General features: G+C 41.4%; 1 protein-coding gene across 3 annotated transcripts in view; it reads left to right on the forward strand.

Moving 5' to 3' along the window:
* esd (esterase D/formylglutathione hydrolase) overlaps positions 1-25,720 on the forward strand; it is a 34,756-nt gene extending 9,036 nt beyond the window's left edge. For 2 of the 3 annotated variants that reach the window (XM_069890286.1, XM_069890285.1), the window contains exons 3-9: positions 11,707-11,795; positions 14,445-14,543; positions 17,079-17,203; positions 18,844-18,963; positions 20,079-20,177; positions 25,101-25,268; positions 25,423-25,720. In XM_069890286.1, coding sequence (XP_069746387.1) covers positions 11,707-11,795; positions 14,445-14,543; positions 17,079-17,203; positions 18,844-18,963; positions 20,079-20,177; positions 25,101-25,268; positions 25,423-25,503 — 781 coding nt within the window. In that variant the 3' untranslated portion in view covers positions 25,504-25,720. Of the gene's footprint in view, positions 1-5,391; positions 5,495-11,706; positions 11,796-14,444; positions 14,544-17,078; positions 17,204-18,843; positions 18,964-20,078; positions 20,178-25,100; positions 25,269-25,422 lie in introns of those variants that run through there. The other variant, XM_069890287.1, reaches the window with a different exon arrangement.
* The last annotated feature ends 243 nt before the right edge of the window (positions 25,721-25,963 follow it).

Genomic DNA, 25,963 nt, shown 5'->3' on the forward strand with positions numbered 1-25,963 from the left:
TGAAAGTACAAGCAGAAGCTGCTGCCAAGAACAATCAGTTAATGCAAAAAATAGACATTTTGGAAAATTTTAGTAGACGGAATAACATTAAGATTGTTGGACTTAAAGAAGGTGATGAAGGTCAAGATATGAAAATATTTTTGCAACAGTGGATACCAGAATCTTTGGGTCAGGCTGAATTCCAAGGAGATTTGGAGATTGAGCAAGCCCCAAGGGCATTGAGACCTAAACCTCAGCCTGACCAGAGGTCCCGTCCAATACTTGTCAGATTTATTTGATATGAAGTAAGAGAGATCTTGGAGTTGGTAGCAAAGCAAGCTAAAGAAAGAAAATCACCTTTGATTTAAGGGAAATAAAATTTTCTTTTATCCAGACATAAGTTTTGATTTGTTAAAAAAGAGAAAAGAGTTCAATCCAGTTAAAGATGTGTTATGGAAAAAAGGCTCTGTCTTTGTTTTGAGATATCTCGCTGTACTGAAAGTATTCGTCCCTGGGTGGGAAGAATAGATTTTGTACAGAGTCTAATGAAGCAAAGGTTTATGCCAATTCTTTGCCTGACAACAATAAGTGGTTGCTTATACCTGTATTAAATACATAACTGAAAGAATTTTACTGTAACTGAAACTGCATTGTGTTTCGAGAAAGTTTAAAGGGGGAGAAAGGTTTAACTACTATATTTTGATAAGATCTGTAGATTATTAGACTTATTGGAAAGTCTATAGTAAGAGATGGTATGGGATATTGAGTGATCACTGCAGAATCATGGGCACAAATGTGATATTATTTGCATCCCGTATAGCTCAGGGGATTAGAAACATTTTATCATCACGCACCTCTTCTTCTTACTTCCTTTTACTATCTTTTCTTTGTTGTTCAAAGCCTGGATTGTTTAAGAATGTAGTACATTATAGTATCAAGAGTGAGTGAGGATGAGGGGTATGCTGGATGGTCTAATATTGGTTTTTAATGGCAGGGAAATTGAATTGTATTAGTATTAATATTAACGGAATTCAGAATCCAATAAAACAAAAGGTTATTAAAGTTATATGAAAAAAGTTAAAGTGGATGTAGCTTTTCTACAAGAAATATTTAACTGAAATAGAACATGCAAAGTTAAAGAGGGATTGGGTAGGAATGGTATTGTCTTCTTCATTTAATTCTAAAGCCAGAGAGGTAGCGATATTAATAAATAAAAGTTCACCAATTAAAATATTGGATACAACTATTGATAAATTGGGAAGATATGCAATGATAAATTGTCAAATTTATTCAGAATATTGGACATTAATGAATATATATGCACCGAATACAGCTAATGGAAAAATTATACAAGACATTTTTATACAATTAGCTAATGCAAAAGAAAAAATAATTATGGGGTAAGATTTCAATTTTACCTTTGATTCGATGTTGGATGGATCAGGTAGAATTATGGTTAAAAGCAGAATAGTTAAAACTGATAAATTTTATGAATGAAATGAAAGTTATTGATAGGTGGAGGAAGAAGGGTTTATTCATTTTATTCATTTAGACTTAAGACATATTCACGTATAGATATGTTTTTAATCTCTTCACAATTACAAGAAAGAGTTCAAAAGATTGAAAACCAAGCAAGAATATTATCAGACTATTCACCTTTAGTTATGTCAAGAAGAGCAAAAATTAGGTTATAGATGGAGATTTAATACTGCATTGTTACAAAGGCAAGATTTTTGTGAGTTTATAAGACAGCCGATAAATTTTTTTCTAGAATCGAATGAACATTCTGTAACCAATAAATTTGTTATTTGGGACTCTATGAAGAGGGCAAATGATAAGTTATACAGCAAAGATTTAAAAAAGAATATATGTGAGAAGTTAACCAACTGGAAAAAGAAATAGTAAAGTTGGAAAAAGAATTGCATAATCAAGCGAATGATGAAAAATGAAGAATATTCAAATTAAAACATTGAAATTTAATGAAATATAAACATATAGAATCTAAGACAAACTCAACAAAAATATTACAGTTGGGGAATAGAGCCCATAATGTTTTAGCATGGCAATTGAAGACAGAGCCATTGTCAAGAACAATAACAGCTACCAAAGAGGAATCAGATCAACTTTCATAAAATGCAGGAATTTAATGATGTTTTTATGAAGTTTTATAAAAAATTATATCAATCGAAATCTTTGAAAGATGGAGATAAAATTGATGAATTTTTATTGCAACTTACATTGCCGGAATTAAATATTGAAGAAAAGACCGAATTATCAAACTCTTTTAAATATACAGAAGTATATTTCTCCAGAAAATAATGGTTTCTCTCTGAAGTTTTATAAAGAATTTAAAGAGTTACTGATCCCTATATTTATGGGATTTTTGGATCAAATGAATGATTCTTATGATTTACCAGTTGTTTAAAACAGGATTAATAAAAGTTATTCCCCAAAAAAAGGGAAGGATCCTTTGCTTCCATTTTCATATAGACCAATATCATTATTGAATACAGATTATAAAATTTTGTCTAAATTATTAGCTAACTGTTTATCTACATTTATAAATATGGACCAAACTGGTTTTATTAAAAATGATTCAAGTTTTTAAGTTTATTAAATGTAGCTCAAAAAAGAAAAATAACATCAGTAGCTTTGGCTTTAGAAGCAGAAAAAGTGTTTGAAGGATTAGAATGAGACTATTTATTTAAAGTATTGAAGGTTTTTGGAATTCCAATAAATTTCATAAATTGAATAAGGGTATTATATAATCACCCAAATGCTAAAGTAGTTACAAGTAGACAAATATCAAAACCTTTCTCATTGGAAAGATCATCTAGACAAGGTTGTCTATTATCACCTTTTTTATTTGTGCTGGCCATAGAGCCTTTCACAGACGTGATAAGAAGAGATAATGAGATTAAGGGTTTTAAGATAGAAATTAAAGAACATAAAATTTTGCAGGTGATGTTATACTATATCTTACAAACCCTGAAATTTCATTAAAAAATAAATATATGATTGGCCAAGTATAGTTTAATATCAGGTTATAAAGTAAATATTGATAAAAGTGAAGTGATACCAATGATTGAGATTGATTATACTCAAATTAAGAAAGTGACAAGATGTAAATGGCAGAAGAGGGCAGTTAGATATTTAGGAATTAATATTGATAAGAATTTGAATAATTTATTTAAATTGAATTACTTAAGTTTATTGAAGAAAATTAAAGAAGATTTTAAAAGATGGAAGGAGTTACTGATTTCTTTAATGGGAAGGATACATTGTGTGAAGATGAATATTTTTCCTATTCCAATCATTATCAATTTCTGTACTAGCAATGTTTTTTCAAGATTTAAATAAAAATGTAAGAAAATTTACTTGGTGAGACAAAATGCCTAGGATGGCATTAGAAAAATTAACATGGAAATATGATTGGCGGGACTATGAATGTCTAATTTTAAAAATTATTATAAAAGAGCTCAACTTAGATTTTTGTCTTCCTGTTATCAGACTGGTAAAAAGACAGTGTGGGTACAAATTGAAGTGAGTAATAGGAGGAAATAATTCTGAACATATTTTGTATAAATGGCATGAAGAACTGTTGAGAGGGAAAATAGATACACCAATTTTGAAAAATATACTTAAAGTATGTTATGGAATCCATGTAGAAAGAGGAATGAAGAATTACCAAATAGCCAATATGTTATTAAACCAAAATCCTTTCATTCCTTTTACAGTAAATAATTCATTTTTTGATATTTGGCATAACTGTGGAATAAAAAGGTTGAAGAATTGTTTTTTGGTGTTCTTTTTTTTGACTTTTCACCAATTGAAAGACAAATATAATATACCAAATAATACTATTTTTTCTTATTATCAACTTAAATCATATTTCACAAGAAAGGTAGGATTGAATTTTGATTACCTGAACAAAGTCAATTTGAATATTTAATAACATAGATTTGTAAAAGAATTATTACTAATATGAATATAAAATTGCAAGAGACTATGCAGAAAAAAGATCTATTTAAATATAAATTGAGATGGGAAAGATATTTAAATATACAAATTCAAGAAGAAGTAAGGTCAAAACTATAGGCACTTTCAGGTGGCCAATTGCCCCGCGTGTAAAGCTGTGTGTTTAGGCAATATGCGGCTGTTTTGAGGCCACCTGAATGTGCAGGAGGCGCTCTTGAGGCAAGCTACATAACCCTCCTCCGAGAGGGATAATCAGCTCAGCTCAGTGGCTCCCCCAACCACTTGAATGCAGCTGGCTGAAAACGGATGTTAAAGGGTCAGGCTGCTGATCACAAACGCTGTCACCTGAACGGCAATTTAAAGGGCCGCTTCTGCTTCTTCAGGTGCATTCTTAGCATAGAATGCACCTGAAAAAGCCTTATGTTATGAAAGTGTAACTAATACAATTAATGTCAGATATCAAATGCTACAATTAAATTTTTTACATCAATTATACTCCACATAAATTACACGGACTTAATTCAAACTGCTCTGATCAATGTTTTAGATGTAATAAAGAGGTAGGAACCTTCTTACATGCAGTTTGGCAATGGAAAAAGTTGGAAAATTTTGGGAAGTTATGAATGTTTTACTGGGATAAATTATGAAGATACAAGTTCCAAAAGATCCAAGAATATTTTTGTTAAGTGATATTCATAATTTGAAGTTAGATATTTATCAGAGGAAGTTTTTAAATGTAGCAATATCAGTAGCAAAGAAATGTATAGCAGTAATGTGGAAATTAGACAATGATGTGGGGTTGAATAGAAGGCAAATGGAATAACAAAATTATATACCATTAGAGAAAATAACATATAATTTACAGAATCAATTTGGAAACCTTCTATGGATTTCATTGGTAAAAGTTTATCTGCAGTGTTCGCGACTCCTGCTCCAACTCACCCAGCTAACTTCAAGATAATATTTGTAAATTTGAAATTTAATTAATTAATGATTGATGTATGATAAATTCAGGTAGGTATTTTTCTTTTTTTTTCTTACTTTTTTGTGGAAGGGGTGGGTAGTGGAAGAAAATATAAAATATAAAATTATGTATCATTTTGCCTCGTTACTTTGTATGTTATGGACAAGTATGCTATGTTTGTCATTGATGCAAATGAAAAAAATTTTTTTTTAAAAAAATAATAAATAAATAAAAAAGAACCATCCTAAAACATCTGGTAAAAATCTGGAAGGAAATTAATGATTGTATTGGTAAAGAGATTGTAATATCACCAAAAGCACCTTTAATATGTAATGAACTGATGCTTATGAACAAAATTCTGGATACTTGGCACCGACAAAGGATCCAAACTATTGGTTATTCCAAAGTTATTACTTATTAAATTGAGATAAACTTTGAATTAATTAAATCTTTTGTGTTCCATAGATTATTTTCCAAAAGTGGAGCAGATAGAAAAGTTAGTCGAACAACCATGAGTCCTTTGGATGCAGAGAAGGGTTAAAGGTTTAGGAGTTGAGTTATAACTCTTACACGGTTAGCACAACGCTTTTACAGAAAGAATCTTTCCAGTTCCTTTGATTAGAAATTATAACATCGTTTCAATCTTTCCGAGACAACCAGAACATTACAGCACCGCAGAGCTTTCAGCCCACGATGTAGCAACCTAAATAAACTAACTTAGTACATAGAACACTACAGCACAGTACAGGCCCTTCAGCCCTCAATTTTGTGCTGACCCCATATATTCCTTAAAAAAATTCTAAACCCTCCCTACTCAGTAACCCTCTATTTTTATTCCATCCATGTGTCAAAGTCTCCTAAATGCCCCTAATGCTTCAGCCTCCATCATCATTCTTGGCAAGGCATTCCAGCCACCCACAACTCTTTGTGTAAAAATAAAACTTAACCATGAAATCTCCCCTAAACCACTTTGTACATATGTTCTCTGGTGTTTGCTGATCTTCCCCTGGGAAACAGGTGCTGGCTGTCTGCCCTATCTATGCCTCTCATAATCTTGTAGACCTCTATTAAGTCTCCTCTCATCCTTCTACTCTCTAAAGAGGAAAAAGTCCCAGCTCTGGTAAACTTGCTTCATAAGACTTTTTCCCAATCCAGGGAACATCTTGTAAATCTCCTCTGCACCCTCTCTCCACATCCTTCCTGGAATGAGGTGACCAGAACTGAATACAATATTCTAAGTGTGGTCTCAGCAGAGATTTGTAGAGTTGAAACATGACCTCTTGACTCTTGAACTCAATCACCCTATTAATGAAGCCCACCATCACATAGATCTTAACTATCCTATTAACCTGTGCAGTGACCGTGTGGGAAGAATGGATTTGGATCCCAAGGGCCCTCTGTTCATCCACACTCCTAAATAAACAATCATTAACCCTGTACTTAGCCTTCTGGATTGATCTTACAAAATGTATCACCTCACACCTATCCGGATTGAACTCCATCTGCCACTATTCTACCCAACTCTACATCCTGTCTATATCCTCTTGTAACCTTCGACAACCTTCAGCTCCATCCGCAACTCCTCCAACCTTCATGTCATACATAAACTTATTGACCCATCCTTCCACCTCTTCATCCAAGTCATTTATAAAAATTATAAAGAGCAGGAGTCCCAGACAGATCCCTGCAGGCCCTCCACTAGTCACCGACCTCCAGGCAGAATACATCCCTTGTACTACTACTCTCCGCTTTCCACATGCAAGCCATTTTTTTTAATCCAGATAGCCAAGGTTCCATGGATCCTGTGCCCTATGACTTTCTGAACAAGTCTCATGGCAGACCTTGTCATTTGCCTTACTGAAATCCATATAAACCACATCTACCACCCTACTCTCATCAATATCCTTTGTATCCACCTCAAAAAACTCAATTGGACTCCTGAGGCACGACCTTCCCTTCACTAAGCCATGCTGACTACCCCTGGGTAGACTGTACCTCTCCAAGAGTTTGCCCACCACTGACGTAAGACTCACCAGTCTATAATTCCCAGGATTCACCTTGTTACCTTTTTAAACAAGGGAACAACAACTGCCATTCTCCAGTCCTCTGCCACCTCCCCTGTGGCTAAAGAGGACTCAAAGATCATAGCTACTGCCCCAGCTATCTCTTCTTTCACGTCCCACAGCAGCCTGGGGTATATCACAACTGGCCCCAGAGAATTGTCAATCTTGATGTTTTTAAAAAGATCCAACATTTCCTCTTCCTTAATCTCCACATGTCCAGCACACAGGCTTGTTCTATTCTGAACATCACCCAGACTTGGGTTGTTTTCTCTTGAAAATACTGAAGCCAAATATTCATTTAGGACTTCTCCAACCTTCTCTGCCTCCAGGCACATGTTGCCTCCTTTATTCTTCAGTGGCCCCACGTTCACTCTCATCATCCTTCTGTTCATCTCATACACATAGAACCCCTACGTGCCTTCTCTTGTCCCCTTTGAGCTCTCCTAAATCCTTTCTTAAGTTTCTTCCTGGCTACCATATACTTCTCATGAGCCCTTCCTGTTTTGTTGTTGACAACAATCTAACCCTTCCCCACCTCACACCCATAACCCTCTATTTTTCTTGCATCTATGTCTTTCGAATATCCCAATTGCACCAATCTCAGCCAGCGTTCCTGGCCATGCTTCCAAGTACCTGTGTATTAAAAAAAAAGTACCTCTGGCACTTGCCATTGCCACCTGGGGATAAAAGTGCTGGCTGTCCACCCATTCTAACCCTCTCATAATCTTATACACCTCTCTTAAATTACCTCTCATCCTTCATCACTCTAAAGAGAAAAGCCCTAGCCCTGTCATCCTTGCTTCTTATGATATATTCTCCAATCCAGGCAATGTCCTGGTAAATCTGCACCTTCTCTAAAGAATCTACATCCTTCCTGCAATGAAGTGACCTGAACTGAATACAGTAAAATTGAGGCTTGTTATTTATTTATAGGCGTGGGAACCAATGGCTGCAATGCAGTCATACTTCGGATAGAATAGATTGAGCGAGAGGTAAAGTGTGGAAACTGGCCCTTTGCCCCGCTGAGTCTGTGATGAGCTTCAAGCACCAGGTTTTTCTTCACCCATCTTACCCTAACCTCTTGAATTTTTCTCACATTCCCATCAACTTCCCCCAGCTTTCAGCTTTCACCAATGCACTTAGGCAACATGCAGTGGCCAGTTACCCTAGCAGCATACGTGTTTGGGATGTGGTGGGGGCGGGGGAGGTACCCACACAGTCATAAGGAGAACATGGAAACTCCACACGGAGAGCGCCTGCCTGAGAACAGGGTGGAACCCCAATCCTAAGCATGGAGGCAGTGGCTCTACACTGCAATAGGCCCATAATGTTAATGTCATCCTCAGGAAACAGGAGGAAATCTATCTATAATATTGAAAGAGTGCAGAGAAGATTTATTGGGAACTGAGTTACGGGGAAAGGTTAAACAGATTAGGACTTTATTCTATGGAGTGTTGGAGAATGAGGGGCAGTTTGATCGAGCCGTGCAAAATTTTGAGGATATAAATTGAGTAAATGCAAGCAGGTTTATCCCACTAAGGTTGGGTAAGACAAGAACTGGACTACATGGGTTAAGGGTGAAAGGTGAAATGTGTAAAAGAACACTAGAGGAAACGTCTTCATTCAGAGAGTGGTGAGTGTGTGGAACAAGCTCCCAGCTGAAGTGAGTGCTGGCTAGATTTTGACATTTACCAGAATTTAGAGGGGTATATTGATGGGAGGGCTGTGGAGTGCTACAATCTGGGTGCAGGTCATTAGGACTAGGCAGAATAATGGTTCAGCACAGACTAAATGGGCTGAAGGACCTGTTTCCATGTTACAATGTTCCGTGGTTCTAACTAGTTTAGACACAAGGAATGGCAGATGAGAACATGGCAAAGAGCTTCTTGTGACTCTTGCTCCTCTGTCCACTTTGAAAGAGTTTTCCTCCTCTTTGTGACAGGAATTCTGTGAGTTTCCTCTCTCACTGCTCTCCCTCTCTGGTTTCTCCTGCTCCTTGACTGCATTATCACCAAGACTCGCTCCTTCAGCCTTCACAGATACTGCCTGACCCTTTGAGTTCCTTCAGCGGTTTGGTTCTTGCTCCCTACTCTAATGTACTTTATTCTTGGACTTTAATATCGCAGTTAATGTCACTGCTTTTAATATTGCTTACAATAGCATGTCAATGAATCTCATCTCATAAATGTTATGAAGCAATCACCATGGAACATTTAGGGTAAATTTAATAGCATTCAGTTGTGCTACCTCTCACTTTCATTTAATGAGACTTTGTCAAGATTGAGACAAGTACCTTTGTGTAACTGATGTCATTGCATCTTGTTTTTTATTTAAATTTTATTTTTCACACTATAACCATATTGACCAAAATACACATAAACCTTTCCCTCTTGAATATACAGTGTGATTTTCTTCCCTTTCCCCCCCACTCCCTTCCTTCCCACCCCCCTCCCCACCCACTCAACGTTCAACATATATGATACATTAAACCCATTAAACAATGTAATCACACAATGAAAATAAACAAGGAAATTGTGTCATCTACTTTTACACACTGGGTCAGTTCATTTCATCGTCTTCTCATTCTGTCATTTTAGGTGGTGGAGGTCTGCGGTAGGACTTCTCTGTTGTGTTCCATGTACGGTTCCCAAATTTGTTTGAATACTGTGATGTTATTTCTTAAATTTTATGTTATTTTTTCCAATGGAATACATTTATTCATTTCTATGTACCTTTGCTGTATTCTCAGGCTATCTTCTGATTTCCAGGTTGACTTAATACATTTTTTTGCTACAGCTAAGGCTATCATAATAAATCTTTTTTGTGCTCCATCCAAATTGAGGCCAAGTTCTTTACTTCTTATATTATTTAGAAGAAAGATCTCTGGATTTTTTGGTATGTTGCTTTTTGTGATTTTATTTAATACCTATCAGATTTTTATCAAACAAGGGAAAATCCAGATTGGACCAGATTAGAGCTAGATAAAATAGGGGAGAAGGTACCTGAACATATACTATATAAGTGGGATGAAAAGCTGGTGCAGAAGGGAATTCACCAGTACTGCACCATCTGCTCAACATTTGGAAGAAGATTCACGTAGAAAGGAAAAAAGCAAATGATCAACTACAAAAATTAATATTGACGCAAAATCAACTAATCCCTTTCACAATAGATAACCTTTCCTTTAGAGAATTGGAGAGAAAAGGGATCAAAAGAATAGAAAATTGTTTTTCAAGAAATAAATTATTATCTTTTGAACAAATGAAGTACAAATATGGTATAACTCATGGTACAATGTTTGCATACCACCAACTGAAAAACTACTTGAAGGACAAATTGGGAAGCAGGCTGAGGTTACCAGAAGGAAGCAGTTTTGAATATGTGATTACAGACACAATGATAATTAAAAGATTTATAACAAACATGTACATCAAACTGCAAGAGAAAGAGAACAATGAAATAAGCTGTAAACCCAAACAAAAGTGGGAACAAGATCTAAAACATAAAGATAAAGAATGAAACATGGGAAAACCTATGCTCTGGAACTATGAGAAATACAATAAACACGAGGTTACGTGATACAATATAATTGGTTACACAGGCTATACACCACGCCCCAAAAGTTAAATAAATGGGACCCATCAGCTAGATGTTTTCGCTGTAAGAAGGAAATGGGAACAACAGTACATGCAATTTGGGCATGTGAGAAAGTAGAAAAGTTTTGGGAAGATTGCATCTTATTTGATGCAAATCTGTAGAGTGATCCGCCAAGGTTACTTATGAATAGAATGTGGTGTGATGCATGTGAATGGGGTGCAATCCAGACCCGCAGTTGGGGGTCTGTGTGGGCTGAAGGCAGTCTCAGAATTTTATGGAAGCTGAATGCTGTTTTCCTCCCATTCCAAACCTCTTTTCTTTGCAGCCTGGGTTTTGAGCAGGTGGTTCAGATTTTGTTATTTCTGCTGTCTGCATTTGTTGTGTCAGATGAACCAGCCTTGATTTATCTTACACTTCCACTCCATTGAAGAGCTTGGTACACCCAATTACAGTTACCTACACCCCGGTTCAAAATGTGGGGGGGTGGGGGGGGTGTAGATTAATTGGGAAGCACAGACTTGTGGACTGAAATGGCCTGTAACTGTGCAGTATGTCTAAATTTAAAAAAAAATAATTAAAAAAAAATTAATATTTAACTTTTATTTCAAACAAAAGGTTGGGACATCTTGCCCAAACATTGAACATTACAGCCTTTTGGCCCTTGATGTCGAGCTGACCTATAATCCACTCCACTGTTAATCTAACCTTTCCCTTCTTCACAGCCCATAACCACCCCCCCTCCATTTTTCGTACATCCATATGCCCATCTGAGAGTCTTTTAAATGACCATATTCTACCAGCCTCCACCACCTCACCCAGCAATGATTTCTAGGCACCCACCACTCCCTGGGTTAAAAACATATCTCTGACACTCCCCTAAATTTTCCTCCACTCAGCTGAAACGGATGCCGCAGAGTCACACAGTGTGGAAACAGGCCCTTCAGCCCAACTTGCCCATGCACACCCACACACACGTCCAACATGTCTGCATTTGGCTGGTATCCCATCTAAACCTATCCTATTCATGTATCTGTTTAAATGTTGCTTAACCTTGTTTCTGTTTTGCTTTTACTAGAGGGTTTGTTGCCATGTCTTATGAAAATGCAATTTTTCTTTGATTTGCAGTGTGGAATTGAAATGCAAGATGCGGTTTGGAATCTACTTGCCTCCAAAGTCAAAACATGCTAAATGCCCAGTGTTGTACTGGCTTTCAGGTAATGAGAAATGGGTCAAAACTGTGCATATTCTTCTTTGTCTCTGACTCTGTGCACAGCTGTCATAGAAGGATTCTTTTACCTCGCAATCTTACTTTGTTTGAATAGGCCTGCTTCATCAACCACTGGGAAATGAAACATCTCAGTTTCGTTTCACAGGTCATTGCTGCTGCTGGAATATTTCCAGACATACCAGAAAAATGGGAATAATTCTGAAATCGGATTCCTTGCACCTGAAGCTGTTTGGAACTCCATGTTTAGGAGTTCCTAATTGAAATAAAGAATATATTGTAAAAGTAAACCTCTTAACAATTCCTCTCCAAATAAGAATTTCTACTTCACTACAACAAGGTAGCAACATGCTTGGTTCTAAATTGTCCCTCAAATATGCTCATAATTGAAAATAACAAAAAAGCATATTTTGCGGTATTCCGTATTTATTTCTATATTGTTCAAATAAACCAAACGTACCTCTGATATCTCCTTATGTATATGAAACTTTCTCACCTGATAACTATTTGCTCAGCTCTCTCCTGTTCACACCACTGACCCGCGACTGCATTACCTGATCCAGCTCCAACAGAGTAATCACACTGGCAGTCATCGGCCCCATCAACAACAACGATGATTCGCACTACAGAGGAGAGGCAGGAAATCTTATGCAATGGTGTGAGAATGAAAACCTGAGTCTCAATGTGGACAAGACTAGATCACCAAGTTCCTTAGAGTTCACTTAACTGGTGACCTATCATGGATGCTCAACATCTCCACCCATGTCCTGAGAAGACTGAAGCGGACAAGGCTACTGGCCACCATCATGTCAACCTTCTACAGGAGCTCTATCAAGAGCGTCCTGGCCGGCTGAATGACAGTGGGGTATGGTTGCTGCAGAGAAATGGATTGGCAGTCAATCATCAGAATCAGGATTTATTGTCATGAACAAGAAATTTGGTGCTTGTGGCAGCATCGTAGTGCAAACATACAAATTATAACCATCTTACAACGTTACTATATAAAAAAAATAAGAACAGTTATAGTGCACAAAAAGTAAGGCACTGACTTTGGTTCATTGATCATTCAGGAATCTGATGGCAGCGGGGAAGAAGCTCTCCTTGTGCCGCTGGGTGCTCATCTTTCAGCTCCTGCACCTTTTCTTCAATGGTAGCAGAGTGAAGAGGGGGTCTTTGAGGATAGAAGCAATTATTTTAAGATACTGCCTCATGTAGATGTATTTGATGGATTCTGGTGCCTGAAACGTTCTTCCCGTGCTGTACTCTATTCCCTTGCTTTTATTGACATCGTGGGCCGAACCTTCATCCCGTGCTGTACTCTATTCCCTGATTTTATTGACATCGTGGGCCAAACCTTCATGCCATGATGTACTCTGTGCCCTGATTTTATTGACATCGTGGGCCGAACCTTCATCCTGTGTTGTACTCTATTCCCTGATTTTATTGACATCGGGGGCCAAACCTTCATCCCGTGCTGTACTCTATTCCCTGATTTTATTGACATCGTGGGCCAAACCTTCATGCCATGATGTACTCTATGCCCTGATTTTATTGACATCGTGGGCCGAACCTTCATCCCGTGCTGTACTCTATTCCCTGATTTTATGGACATCGTGGGCCAAACCTTCATGCCATGATGTACTCTATGCCTTGATTTTATTGACATCGTGGGCCGAACCTTCATCCTGTGCTGTACTCTATTCCCTGATTTTATTGACATCATGGGCCAAACCTTCATCCCGTGCTGTACTCTATTCCCTGATTTTATTGACATCGTGGGCCGAACCTTCATGCCATGATGTACTCTATTCCCTTATTTTATTGACATCGTGGGCCGAACCTTCATGCCATGATGTACTCTATTCCCTGATTTTATTGACATCGTGGGCCGAACCTTCATCTCATGCTGTACTCTATTCCCTGATTTTATTGACATCGTGGGCCGAACATTCATCCCGTGCTGTACTCTATTCCCTGATTTTATTGACATCGTGGGCCAAACCTTCGTGCCATGATGTACTCTATTCCCTGATTTTATTGACATCGTGGGCTGAACCTTCATGCCATGATGTACTCTATTCTCTGATTTTATTGACATCGTGGGCCGAACTTCTTCCCGTGCTGTATTCTATACCCTGATGTTATTGACATCGTGGGCCAAACCTTCATGCCATGATGTACTCTATTCCCTGATTTTATTGACATCGTGGGCCGAACCTTCATCCTGTGCTGTACTCTATTCCCTGATTTTATTGAGATCATGTGCCGAACTTTCATCCTGTGCTGTACTCTATTCCCCTGATTTTATTGCAGATGCCAGTAAGTCGTCATTCTGTTTAAATTTTTGGAGGGGGAGAGGTTAGTCATAACGACTGGTGCCCAAGAAGGATTTAGCCTTACCAGCGTGTCGTGGTTTTGGACTCAGCATCTCAGGACCGACTCTGCTTGCCTTTGAACGGCATTTTCATTAGCTGTGAGCCTCTGCAGACCTCGCCACTGGTTCAGGATATGAGTGCTCCTGGCAGGCTTTGCTGTTCTTTCACGACCTTCCACAAAATGTATTAAGATGTGTTGCTGAAGTGTGGAAGTATGTGAAAATGCCTACTTCTGAGTCACAGTTTGTCTTTGTGTCCCGTAGGATTAACCTGCACGGAACAGAACTTCATCACCAAGGCGTGTAGTCAGCAGGTTGCGGCAGAAACCGGCCTCATTATCGTGGTGCCAGACACCAGTCCTCGTGAGTATCTCCCCCTCCAGAACTCTTTATGCTACACAGGCAACGCAGTGGGTAGTCCTGCAATGTTGGAGAGCCACAAACCCGGTCTCAGTACCGACCTTAGGCACTGCCAATGTGGAGTTTGCACGTTCTCCCTGTGACATCATGGGCCAGTCTCCTCCCACCCAAGACAAGTGAGATGGTGGGTTAATTGGGCACTGCTGGTTGTCCTGTGGTGAATGTGTGGTGGTAGAATCTGCAGCATAAAAAGGGATTAGTGTATGTGGCCAGCTGTAGGTCAGCAGTTGTGGGGTGGGCTGAAGGGTTGTTTCTGTGCTCTCTCATTCTGACTTTGTATCTGAAGACAATGGGGGGCAGGATGTCAGAGAGGAAATTGCAGGTGCCCTGGCTGAGATTTGAGACGTCATTAAGTTCAGATGAGGTGAGGGAAGACTGGAGGGAGGGAAATGTTCTGAATTTATTCCAAAAAGGCTGCAAGGAAAAGCCTTGGAATTCTAACTCAGTGAGTCTAAAGTCCGTTACAAGAGGGTAGTCTGAGGGAGAAAGTTTACATGCACTTGGGATGATGAAGGTGAATCAACATATTTTGGTAACGGGGATTGTATTTTGAATTTGTGACTTAGAAGGTTGACCAGGGCAGAGCTTTAGATGTTGTATATGTTAATTGCAGTGAGGCATTTGATATGGTTCCACATTTGATATGGCTGCTCTGGAAGGTCTGATGGTGGAAGGTTGTTTCTTGGACAAGAGGCTTGTGACTAGTGGTGTGCCTCAGGGCTCATTGACTTATATCATCTCTATTAGTGATTAAGATGAAAACAGACATGTCATAATGAGCACGTCTGTGGATGATTGTAGAGAGTAAAGACAGATGCCAAAGGTTGCAGCAGGATCTTACTCAGTTGGGCTGAGGAAGGGGTGATGGAATTTAATGCAGAGAAATGAGGTGTTGCATTTTGAAGTCTTAACATGGGCAGGACCTACACAGTGAATGATAGAGATCTGGGGAGTGGTTTGAAACAGAGAGATCTCGGACTACAGGTACGTAGATCCTTGAAAATGGCTTCACAGGTCGAGAATGTGTTCAAAAAGGCTTTTGGCACATTGTCCTTCATTCAAATAATTGAGTACAAAAGTTGGGAGATTATTTTGCAGTTTTATAAGCACTTAAAGAAAGATGTTGTCAACTAGAGAGGGTAGAGAGGATTTATGAGGATGTTGCCTTAACTGGGAGTGGTGGAGGTGCTTAGCTACAGGGAGACATTGAGAAGGGGGGGGGATCTCATTGAAACATTTTGAATGTTGAAAGGCATGGACAGAGTAGATGTAGAAAGGTTATTTCCCTATTGTGGGTATGCCTTCATTCAGAGGGCATAACTTCAGGATGTCTGTTTAGAACAGAAATGCATGCAGATTTCTTCAGCCAGAGGATGGTAAATTGGTGGAATTTGTTGCCCCTGGTGGTTGTGAAGGGTAGTCATTGGGTGTATTTAAGCAGTGAGGTTGAGTGAGGAAATAGATCAGCTCATGATTAAATGGCAGGGCAGACTTGATGGGCTGAATAGTCTATTTCTGCTCCTATATCTTATAGGCTGGGGCTTTATTCCTTGGAGCACAGGAGATTGGTGGGGGGTGATCTCACAGAGGTGCACAAAGCCACGAGAGGAAGAGAGCGGATGAATGCAGAGAGCCTTTTGCCCAGAGTAGAGAGATCAGTAACCAGAGGACATAGGTTAAGGTGAGAGAGGGGGTGCTGTGAGTATGGAACAGGCTGCTGGAGGAGGAAGTGGTTGAGGTTTAAGAGACATTTGAATGGTTATGTGGATAGGATGGGTTTAGAGGGATATAGTCAAAGGCCATTCCCCCCATGTCCATGAATATCTGACCCTCCTTCCAATTGGTCACATCCTCACCTGAAGTCACATGACATGGTCCCTGGGTTGGGCTCTTGCCCAGGTAAAGCCCGTACCATACCCATGTGATTTTCAGGCTGTGCTGGAGGACCAGTTATGTGCTGTTCAGGTTGGGGGCTCATCTGGGTGGGCTCCTGCTTGGATCATCACCTAGTTTAACTTTACAGTTGTCGGCCAGCAAGAGAGCCTCTTTAATCCATGTACCATTCTGTACATCAGGGCAGAGATGGCAAGTTCTGTTTGTTTAAAGCTCAGTAGTTAAGATTTCTTCCATAGGTACCTGTAGCTCAGGTAACCTGCCGGCCAGCAAGATCAGTTTACATGTGGAGCTTTTGTCTCTGGTTTCAAAAATGTTTGCTGTATATAAATAAATTCCATATTTTTACCACTAAATGCACCAGGAGTTGTTACTTCCTGAACCTTTGAACCTGTCCCATGTTCCTTCACCACCACTAGGAGTGTGGGCCAAATGCAGGCAAAGTGGGACCAGTGTGGGAGGGCGTGGGCAGGCTGGGCAAAGGGACTTGTTCCACTCTGGGTGATTTGGATTTGTAACATTCACAGATTTGGTTCAGTGGCATGTAAGCTGATTTGTGAGTGACCAGGTGTGCTGTCACTGCAGGTGGCTGCAATGTTGCGGGTGAGGACGACAGCTGGGACTTTGGTACTGGTGCCGGGTTTTACGTTAATGCCACAGAGGAGCCATGGAAGACCAACTACCGGATGTACAGCTATGTCACTGAGGAGGTACCACTCTCAGCAGTTGCCAACTAACCTATTTACCACCAAGACGGACAGCATCAGGTTGTGGCCTGGCTCCCTGGTACACTCGGGATGGCTCCTCTCAGTCCTCCCTGGTGCACACTGGGAAGGCTCAGGACAGCCTATCCAGTCACCCTGGTGCATTATGGGAAGGCTCAGGGCAGTCCACCCAGGCTCCCTGGTGCATTGTGAGAAGGCTCAGGACAGCCCACCCAGGCTCCCTGGTGTATTGTGGGAAAGTTCAGGACAGCCCACCCAGGGTGTCTGGTGCATTGTGGGAATGGGAACTGCTCTTGAAGTAAGGGGAAGGAAAGAGAGTTGTTTGCTGCTTTGTGGAGAGGTGACGAGATACACTTCCCCACCAACCACCCTCTCGCCCCCAATCATCTGCCACCTGCATGTTACCCAACAAACATTTGTCAGCTGCCAGGAGCTTCAGAATCAGAATTTATTGTCATGGGTGTACGTCATGAAATTTGTTGTTCTGCAGCAGCATCACAGGTGTAAAACTTGCTCTAAATTATATTTTAAAAATAAATAATTAGTGCAAAAAAAGAGAAAAAGTGAGGTAGTGTCTGTGATTCATTGTCCATTCAGAATTCTGATGGTGAAGGGGAAGAAGCTGGTTTTGTAGCGTTAGTTGTTCATCTTCAGGCTCCTGTACCTCCTTCCTGATGGTAGCAGTGCGAACAGGGCTTGGTGTTTGATTCAGTGTAATGTCTGATTCCAGCACATGTTGGTCTGCATGAGCTGTTCTGGTTGATTGCCACATTTACCAAGATGCAGTGACAGAGGTCCCAGTACAGAGTTAGAGAGAGATCAGTTGAGACAGAGCATAATTTACTGGGGTGAGGTTCATTCAGGAGTCTGATAACAGCAGGAAATAAAGTGTCCTTGGACTTGATGGTGGGTAATCTCACCCCCATGAATCATCTTCCTGGTGGGAGGGGGTTGAAGAGAGTTTAACTGGGGTAGGATGGGTCTTTCAATATGTTGTCTGCTTTACCAAGACAGCAGGGATTATACATGGAGTCGATTGAGGGGTGGGGGTAGGGGGTGGATTGTGATGGCTTGAGCCTTGTTCAGAACTCTGTGGTCTTGGGTGGAGTAGTTCCCATCCCACACAGTGATCCACCCTGGCGGTATGTGTTACAACTTCCTTGGATTTATTCACCCCTCCCAATTGTACTGTGCTCCCAGACATATGTTATCGCTGTAGTGAGAGTCACTGTTGGCCCCCACATTTCAATTCCTCACCTATCAGATCTGCACTCTGCAGGTATCTTCGTGGCATTGCTAACTGCTGCATTTGTGTGGTATCGCAGAGGCCATTCTGTTCCCAATGAGTTTGTGCCAGGCCTTAATATCTCCCCTGGGTTCTGTTGGAAGGTAGGCAGTTGTGGATCCATGCTGTTGTGTGACCAGCTGTGCTTCCACCACCCTTGTGTTTCTTGTGACATTCTCACTCATGTTTAATGTTGCAACTTTCCCTTCAATAAAATTGATTTTATCACATAAGATGACTTAAAGCAAAAGTCCCCATGTGTGTAGAGACTCTGCGGTTATGTTATGATGCTATTGTGTCTTGATTCCGGGTTTAATTGGCTGCCTGTGGTCTCCTCCAGTTGCCTCGCCTGGTCGACTCTCATTTCTCTGTGGTCCCTGAGAAAATGTCCATCTTTGGCCACTCAATGGGTGGTCATGGAGCCTTGGTGTGTGCCTTGAGAAATCCTGGCAAGTTCAAGGTAAGAAGCCTCCCGCACAGGTCCCACAACCTTGATGTGGGTGCTTAGCGTGGATTGACAGACTAGTTTCCATATTGCTGACGTAGCAGCCTTTGTGCACCCCAATTCTAAATCTACTGCTCTGAAATGGGAGCAGGTTTGTGAGTTAAACAAAGAAGTCTGCCAGTACTGGGGTTGAGTGTGGTAAACACATAGTGGGGTACGCAGCATCTGTAGGATGTAAAGGGTACCAACATTTTAGGCCTGGGCAGAAGCAGCAACAGGCGCCTATATAAAAGGCAGGGAATGGGGTGGGGGGGTGTGGGGAGAAGGAGGAGGAGGAGGACAGGCAGGTGGATTTGTGAGTTCTCAGCGTTTGAAGCTTTAACCCTGAGGTGTTCAACCTTTTCCTTTCCACTCACATCCCACCTTAAGTAATCCCTATGACATTGGTGCCCTGTGATAATTAGGGATTGCTTAAGGTGGGATGCAAGTGGGAAGGGAAGGTTGAACCACTGCTCTAGACCCAATTGTTACTGAAATATTTGGCTTGAGAAACATTGTCATTGGCCCATTTCCTTTGCAGTTATGAAACTGTGCTCACATACCACTTTACATAATCCCTAACTAATCACAGAGCACCTGTGGCATAGGGATTACTTAAAGTGGAATGTGAGTGGAAAGATAAAAGTTTGAAAACCACTGGTTTAACCAAAGGTTGCACCTGAGCCACTCCGATGGAGTTGGGTCATGTTGACGCATAGGGCAGCCACTAAATGAAGTTCAACTGCAATTGTTCATGTCAGAAAAATTTAACACCTCCAAAACAAAATCTCCTTCTAAGTTGGTTAACAACTGCCATATTTTCCTATTTGGTTAAGTGTTTGAGTCTGTTTAAGAAGTGCCAACTTGGATGTGTTGTTACCTCATGTAGACGAAAGATTATAAAGTACACACACAAAGGCATTTAGAATACTCTTGGACAGGCCAGAAAAAGAGGGTTATGGGTGAGAGGTAGGGAAGGGGTAGATGTTGTGGAGTACATTTACATGGGTTGGGACAACATTGTTCTCTGTTCTGTGAGATGAAGGACTAACGCGTGTTTCTACTTTTGTTTGGTGCTGCTGCGTGGGCAGTCTGTATCAGCGCTGGCTCCCATCTGTAACCCCATACAGTGCCCCTGGGGACAGAAAGCATTCACTGGATACCTGGGACCGGATAAAACCACATGGGAGGTAAGACGGAGGTTAACCATTGCTCTAAGCGGGAGGTGGGCCTCAGAACAGTCCCACCCTCTGTATCAGTTTGCAGTCGGACTGGGCAGCTCCTGGAACCAAGCTGTGGGATGCACTGAGCACAAAGTTAGCACACTGACACCTTCACAGCACCCCAGACCTGGGTCCCACTCAAGAACCCTGGACTGCTTTGACTCGTGAGCTCAAAGCAAGCCTTTCACCTCCCACGAGAGGAATTAGTTCCCTTGGAGGAAGTGCATTTATGAAGGTCCTCCTGTTTCCACCTGCTTAGTCCCTGGTGAGCACCACATCAGGTGCTCTCACAGCATGACTGGGGAAGCTGCCACTGGTTTACACAAGGAATAGAAACAGGAGCAGGAGTTGGCCATCTGGCCCATGGACAGCTTAACTTACTGCATGTTTCCCATAACCCATACTTCCCCTACTCTTCAAAAATCTATCTGTCTTAAATACATTTCAATAAGATAGCCTCTACTGGGCAGAAAATTCCACACATGGACAATCTGAGTGAAGCAATCCTTTCCCATCAGCATCCAAAGTTTACTCCCCCGAATCATGAAGCTGTGTCCTCTAGATCTCGTCTCACCTGCCAGTGGAAACAATCTCCCTGTATCTATCTTATAGGTACCTTTCATAATGTAATATTTTCCAATAAGATTTTTCCTCATCCTTCAGAATTCCAGCAAGTATTGTCCTGGCCAATTCAACCCCCTCATCTCTGGAATCAACCTGCCTTCAAATCCAGGATATCTTTTCTCAAGTAAGGAGGTCAGACCATACTCCAGGTTTGGCCTTACCAGTACCTTGTACAGTTGCACCACAACCTCCCTGCTCTTAAATTCAATCCCTCTGGCAATGATGTGCCTTACCGATTACTTATGGCACATGGAACCAACCTTTTGTGATCCTGTACCCGCATCCTAAATCCCTATGCACAACAGCATGCTGCAATCCTTCTCCGTTTAAATAATCTGGTCTATTTATTTCCTTCCTTCCATGGTTGCGTTTACTAACATTGTACTTCATCTGCCAGACCCTTACCCACTTACTGAACCTATCCATATCTCTCTCCAGACTACTTTTCCGCTCAATTCAGCGTCGTCAGCAAACTTAGGTACTCTTCGTTCTGTCCCTTCTTCCAGATCATTAATGTTTGCCGTGAACAGTTGTGGGTCCAGCCCCGACCCCTGCAGCATCCCGACCCCTGCAGCATCCCGCTCACCACTAATTGCTAACCAGAGAACCGATTTATCCCAACTCAACCTCAATCACGTTGCCACCTTGACCTTAATCATGTAAAAAATACTATTTGCCTGTACATTCTGTAGTAATTTAATAATCATTCTTTATTGCTTACTGAGTGTTTTTATTTTGTTGCTTTTTAAAGACTTCCCACTCCTCTCAGCCACTCTGAATTCATGATCTTTTAGTTTGATGTCTTCCTTTACTTCCTCGGTTATCCCTAAGGCTGACGCGCCCACCCTTGCTGTGTATATTACTGGTGAATGTCCAGTCAGGAGGAAATAAAATTGACGACCTCAGGGCAAGACTGCTTTATCAGAGACAGGCGAGACAAATCTCAGCGGTTCGCTGCACCGACACCGACTCTGGTGATCTGACAGTGTTTCACCATTTGCAGACTGGATGGGAACTCAGATTTCGGCAAAGAGAGAGGGGCAGTGTGTGATTTTTAATTAATACCTGCTGGTGTATGGAAGTTGGGGTCATGTCGACCTCCTGCTTCTCCATCTGCCCCTATATGCCCCTAGATTCTCATCAGTGATTCTCATTGGAGTTTATATCCCAACCGATCCTGATTTCAAACAGGCAGTTGTGGAGACAGTAAACAAGAGACGGCCCTGCCCGACGCCCTACATATCACAATCAGTGACCTTAATCAGGCCTGTCTCAAGCAATCCCTGACCAATTACCTCCAGGTAACTTGCTGAACCACTTGATCAATATAAGGAAGGCCGACTGTCCTTTCCTGAGACCACATTTTGGCAAGTTGGTTCACCTGGCTGTGCTCCTTTTGCCTTCATACAGACAGAGCCTAAAGGTTATGACAGTCAGACAGTGGTCGCAGAAGGCTGAAGAATAGTTACAGGACTGCCTCACATCAGTCGGTGTTCAAGAACTCAGCTAAGGATCTGAATGAATATTCCATGCTCGATACAGACCTTATCAAAAGAACTGTTGCCAAGTGTGATTCACCAAATTGTTCAGGATTTTTCTAACTAGAAACTCTAGATTAGATGAACAACGAAGCTGGAACCTGCTGAGAGCCAGATCCGGAGATCCAGAACACGACACAAGGTGCAGGTATGACCTGCAGAAAGCCATCTCCCAGGTGAAGTGAGTCAGGATGAAAATGGTAACAGCTGTGCAGGGTCAAGATGATTTAACCTGCTACAAACCAAGTCTGGTGCAGCAGGAGACAGCAAAGCTTCACTCCTAGAGGAACTCAGTGCCTTTTACGCCCGATTTGACCACCAGAACAAGGAAGAACCACCACTGCGCACTCCTGGATGATCCTCCCCTGTCCATATCAGGAGAATGAATCCAAGGAAAGCATCAGGTTTGGATGGAGTAACCAGCCAAATACCTGCACTGACCAACTTGCCAAGATATTCACGGATATCTTCACCACCTCACTCGAGCAGGACATGGTACCCACCTGTTTCAAACAGGCATCAATCAAGAAGAATGTAGCAACCTGCCTAAATGACTACACTGACCAGTGGCACTTATATCCATAGTGATTTGAGAGGCTGGTGTTGAAGCAGATCACCTCCTGTCTGAGCAAGGATATGGATCTGTTCCACTTTGCTAACAGGTCCACAGCAGATACCATCTCACTGGCTCTACACAAAGCCCTGGAATACCTGGACAGCATAGACGCATTCATCAGGATGCTCTTTATCGATTACAGTTTGGCATTTAACACCATCATCCCCTCAAAACCGATCAGCAAACTCCAAGTCCTGGGATTCAAGACTCCACTGTGTAATTGAATCCTGGATTTCCTCACCTCCAGACCACAATCAGTGAGGATCGGTAAGAACTTCTCCTCCACAATCTCCATCAGTTCTGGACCACCACAGAGCTGTGTTCTTAGCCCCCTCCTCGGCACACTTTACACCTACAACTGTGTGGCTCAGTACGACAATACACTATCTACAGATTTGCCAATGATACCACGGTAGTTAAAATGTTAAAAGGGGGCGATAACTCAGCATTCAAGAGGGAGATTATAAACTTGGCTGAATGATGCACCAACAACAACTTCACACTTAATGTCACCAAAAGCAAGGAGATAATGGTTGATTTCAGGAAGGGAAAGTCAGAAGTCAAATCCAGTGATCATTGGGGATCAGGTGCAGAGGGTGAGCACATTTAAATTCTTGGGAGTCACTATTTCAGAAGATCTTTCCTGGAACCAACACACCAATGGCATTGTGAAGAAAGTAGGTCAACAATTCTACTTCCTCAGGGGAGTATGGAGGTTTGGTACGACATTGGAAACCCTGGCAAACATCTACATCTACAGTGTGCTGAACGGCTGCATCACAGTCTGGTACAGAGATAACAATACATCTGACCATAAAGCTCTGCAAAAGGTGGTGAAATGGACACAGCCCAGGCAAACTCCTCCCTACTATCGAGAACATCTACAGGGAACACTGCCGTCAGAGAGCAGCAGCAATCATCAAGGATTCACACCACCCACCACATGCTCTGTTCTCACTGCTGTCATCAGGAAAGATGTCCAGATGCCACAAGACTCACACCCCCAGGTTCAGGTACAGCTGCTACCCCTTCACCATCAGACCCCTCCACCATCAGACTCCTCCACGACAAACTCAATCAGGGACCCATTTAAGGACTTTTACTTTGTACATTATTTATTATTAAATATTTATTTTCTGAATTGCAGTCACTTTGTTTGCACTTCCTTTACATTTCTCTCTTTTGTGTACGTATTTTGAGTTTTTTGCACTACTGATAAGTAGAAATTTAGCCTGGCCCTCAGGGAAAAGAATCACAGGGTTGCTTATCATGTATATATTCGGTCAATAAATCTGAACCAGCACAGTAAACAGGCCATTCGCCCCCTGTAGTCTGTGCTGACCACAAACTTTGAACTTTGTTATTTTTTACCTGGAATATTCTTTTGTTGAGCACAGTGAAAACTCTCTGAAAGTGTTGCATTGTTAACTGTCCCAGCATACAGCCGGTGTTCTCTGTTGATGCCTCTTTCATTCCATTGTAGTCTCCTTTGTTTAGGCATTAAACACTGGTTTTAGATTTTACCCTCAACATCACTTGTGTGATCACTCTTTCTGAGAGGATCCTTAATTTCACCAATTCTCATTGACACAGCAGGTACCTTGAAGGTTCGATAATATGCTGTTCAAGAAAGCTGTCACTTCTTGATGAGTTCTATAAAACTGACTTCTGCACCTTTCCTTTTTAGAAACATAGCAGAGCAACAGGCCCTTCAAACCATGAGCCTGTGCCATCCAAATGCACCAATTAACTGACAAACTCTGGATGTTTCTGGAGGGTGGGTGGAAACCAGAGCACCCAGATAAAGCCCACGCACCCAAAGGAGAACATACCAACTCCTGACAGACCACACCGTTTTCAATCCAGGGTCCCTGGCGCTATAATAGGGCTAACTGCTACATGGTTCGTGCTTTCGAGGTCTTGTGGGAAACTGCAGCAATTCACGTAATTGCTGTTTTACTTTTACTTCCAAAGATCAGTTCTCATGAGGAAATCTTTCTTTGTGTTTGTATTCTCACAGTTCATTAAATGCATCTCTGGGTTTGTCCATTTAGAAATGGTGAGCAAACTCTAAAGTGTCTTGTGTTAAATGTGGTCTATCATCCCCTTCAGATTTATGATGCCACCTGCTTGGCGTCGACCTATTCCGGACCTTGCCTGGACATCCTCATTGACCAGGGCAAGGATGACCAGTTCTTGGCTGCAGGACAGCTGCTCCCAGACAATTTCGTTGAGGTTTGCACCAAGAAGAGGACCCCTGTTGTCTTTCGTCTTCAGGAGGCAAGTGTTTCAGCTGGATGTTGTGTGAGACAAAGCCAACTTGTCAACTGGTTCAGAAAGTATTCTTTCTGATTATTTTTTCCCCCTGCGCTCTGCCCCTTCTCTCCCTCCACTCCCACATCTCTCCTCACCCATCTGTTTCTTTATCTTACAGGGGTACGATCACAGTTACTACTTCATTGCATCATTTATCAGAGACCACATTAAGCATCATGCAAAGTATCTCAATGCCTAGGCGATAGTGTGGATGAACATCAAGACGGTTCCTTTTCCATGAAGATAACCGTTCACCATGTCTCGGTTCAGACCCTATTGTCAGGAAATAGATTACCTTCAGCAAACTGTCCCATTTGAAATCATTGCCTTTGATTAGCGTTTGAAGTCGGTTATTATCATGTGTGAGAGACCAGGGCTGTGAACCAAGCTTTGAGAATAAAGAGGACAAAGTGTCAGCTAGTTGAGGTGTGTGTTCATTCGTCTGGACAACTTGGTGCCCCTGCCTACTGCTCCCGCCTGGTGGGCAGTGATTGGAAACTCAGGGAAGGGCTGTGAACCAAGTTTTGAGAATAAAGAGGACAAAGTGTCAGCTGGTTGAGGTGTGTATTCATCTGTCTGGACAACTTGGTGCTCCTGCCCACTGCTCAATCACTGTAGTGATTGGAAACTCAAGGAACGTGAAGGGGGATGTTTGGGAG

Source organism: Narcine bancroftii, chromosome 7 (assembly GCF_036971445.1).
Source record: "Narcine bancroftii isolate sNarBan1 chromosome 7, sNarBan1.hap1, whole genome shotgun sequence".
In the NCBI taxonomy this organism is placed as follows: domain Eukaryota; kingdom Metazoa; phylum Chordata; class Chondrichthyes; order Torpediniformes; family Narcinidae; genus Narcine; species Narcine bancroftii.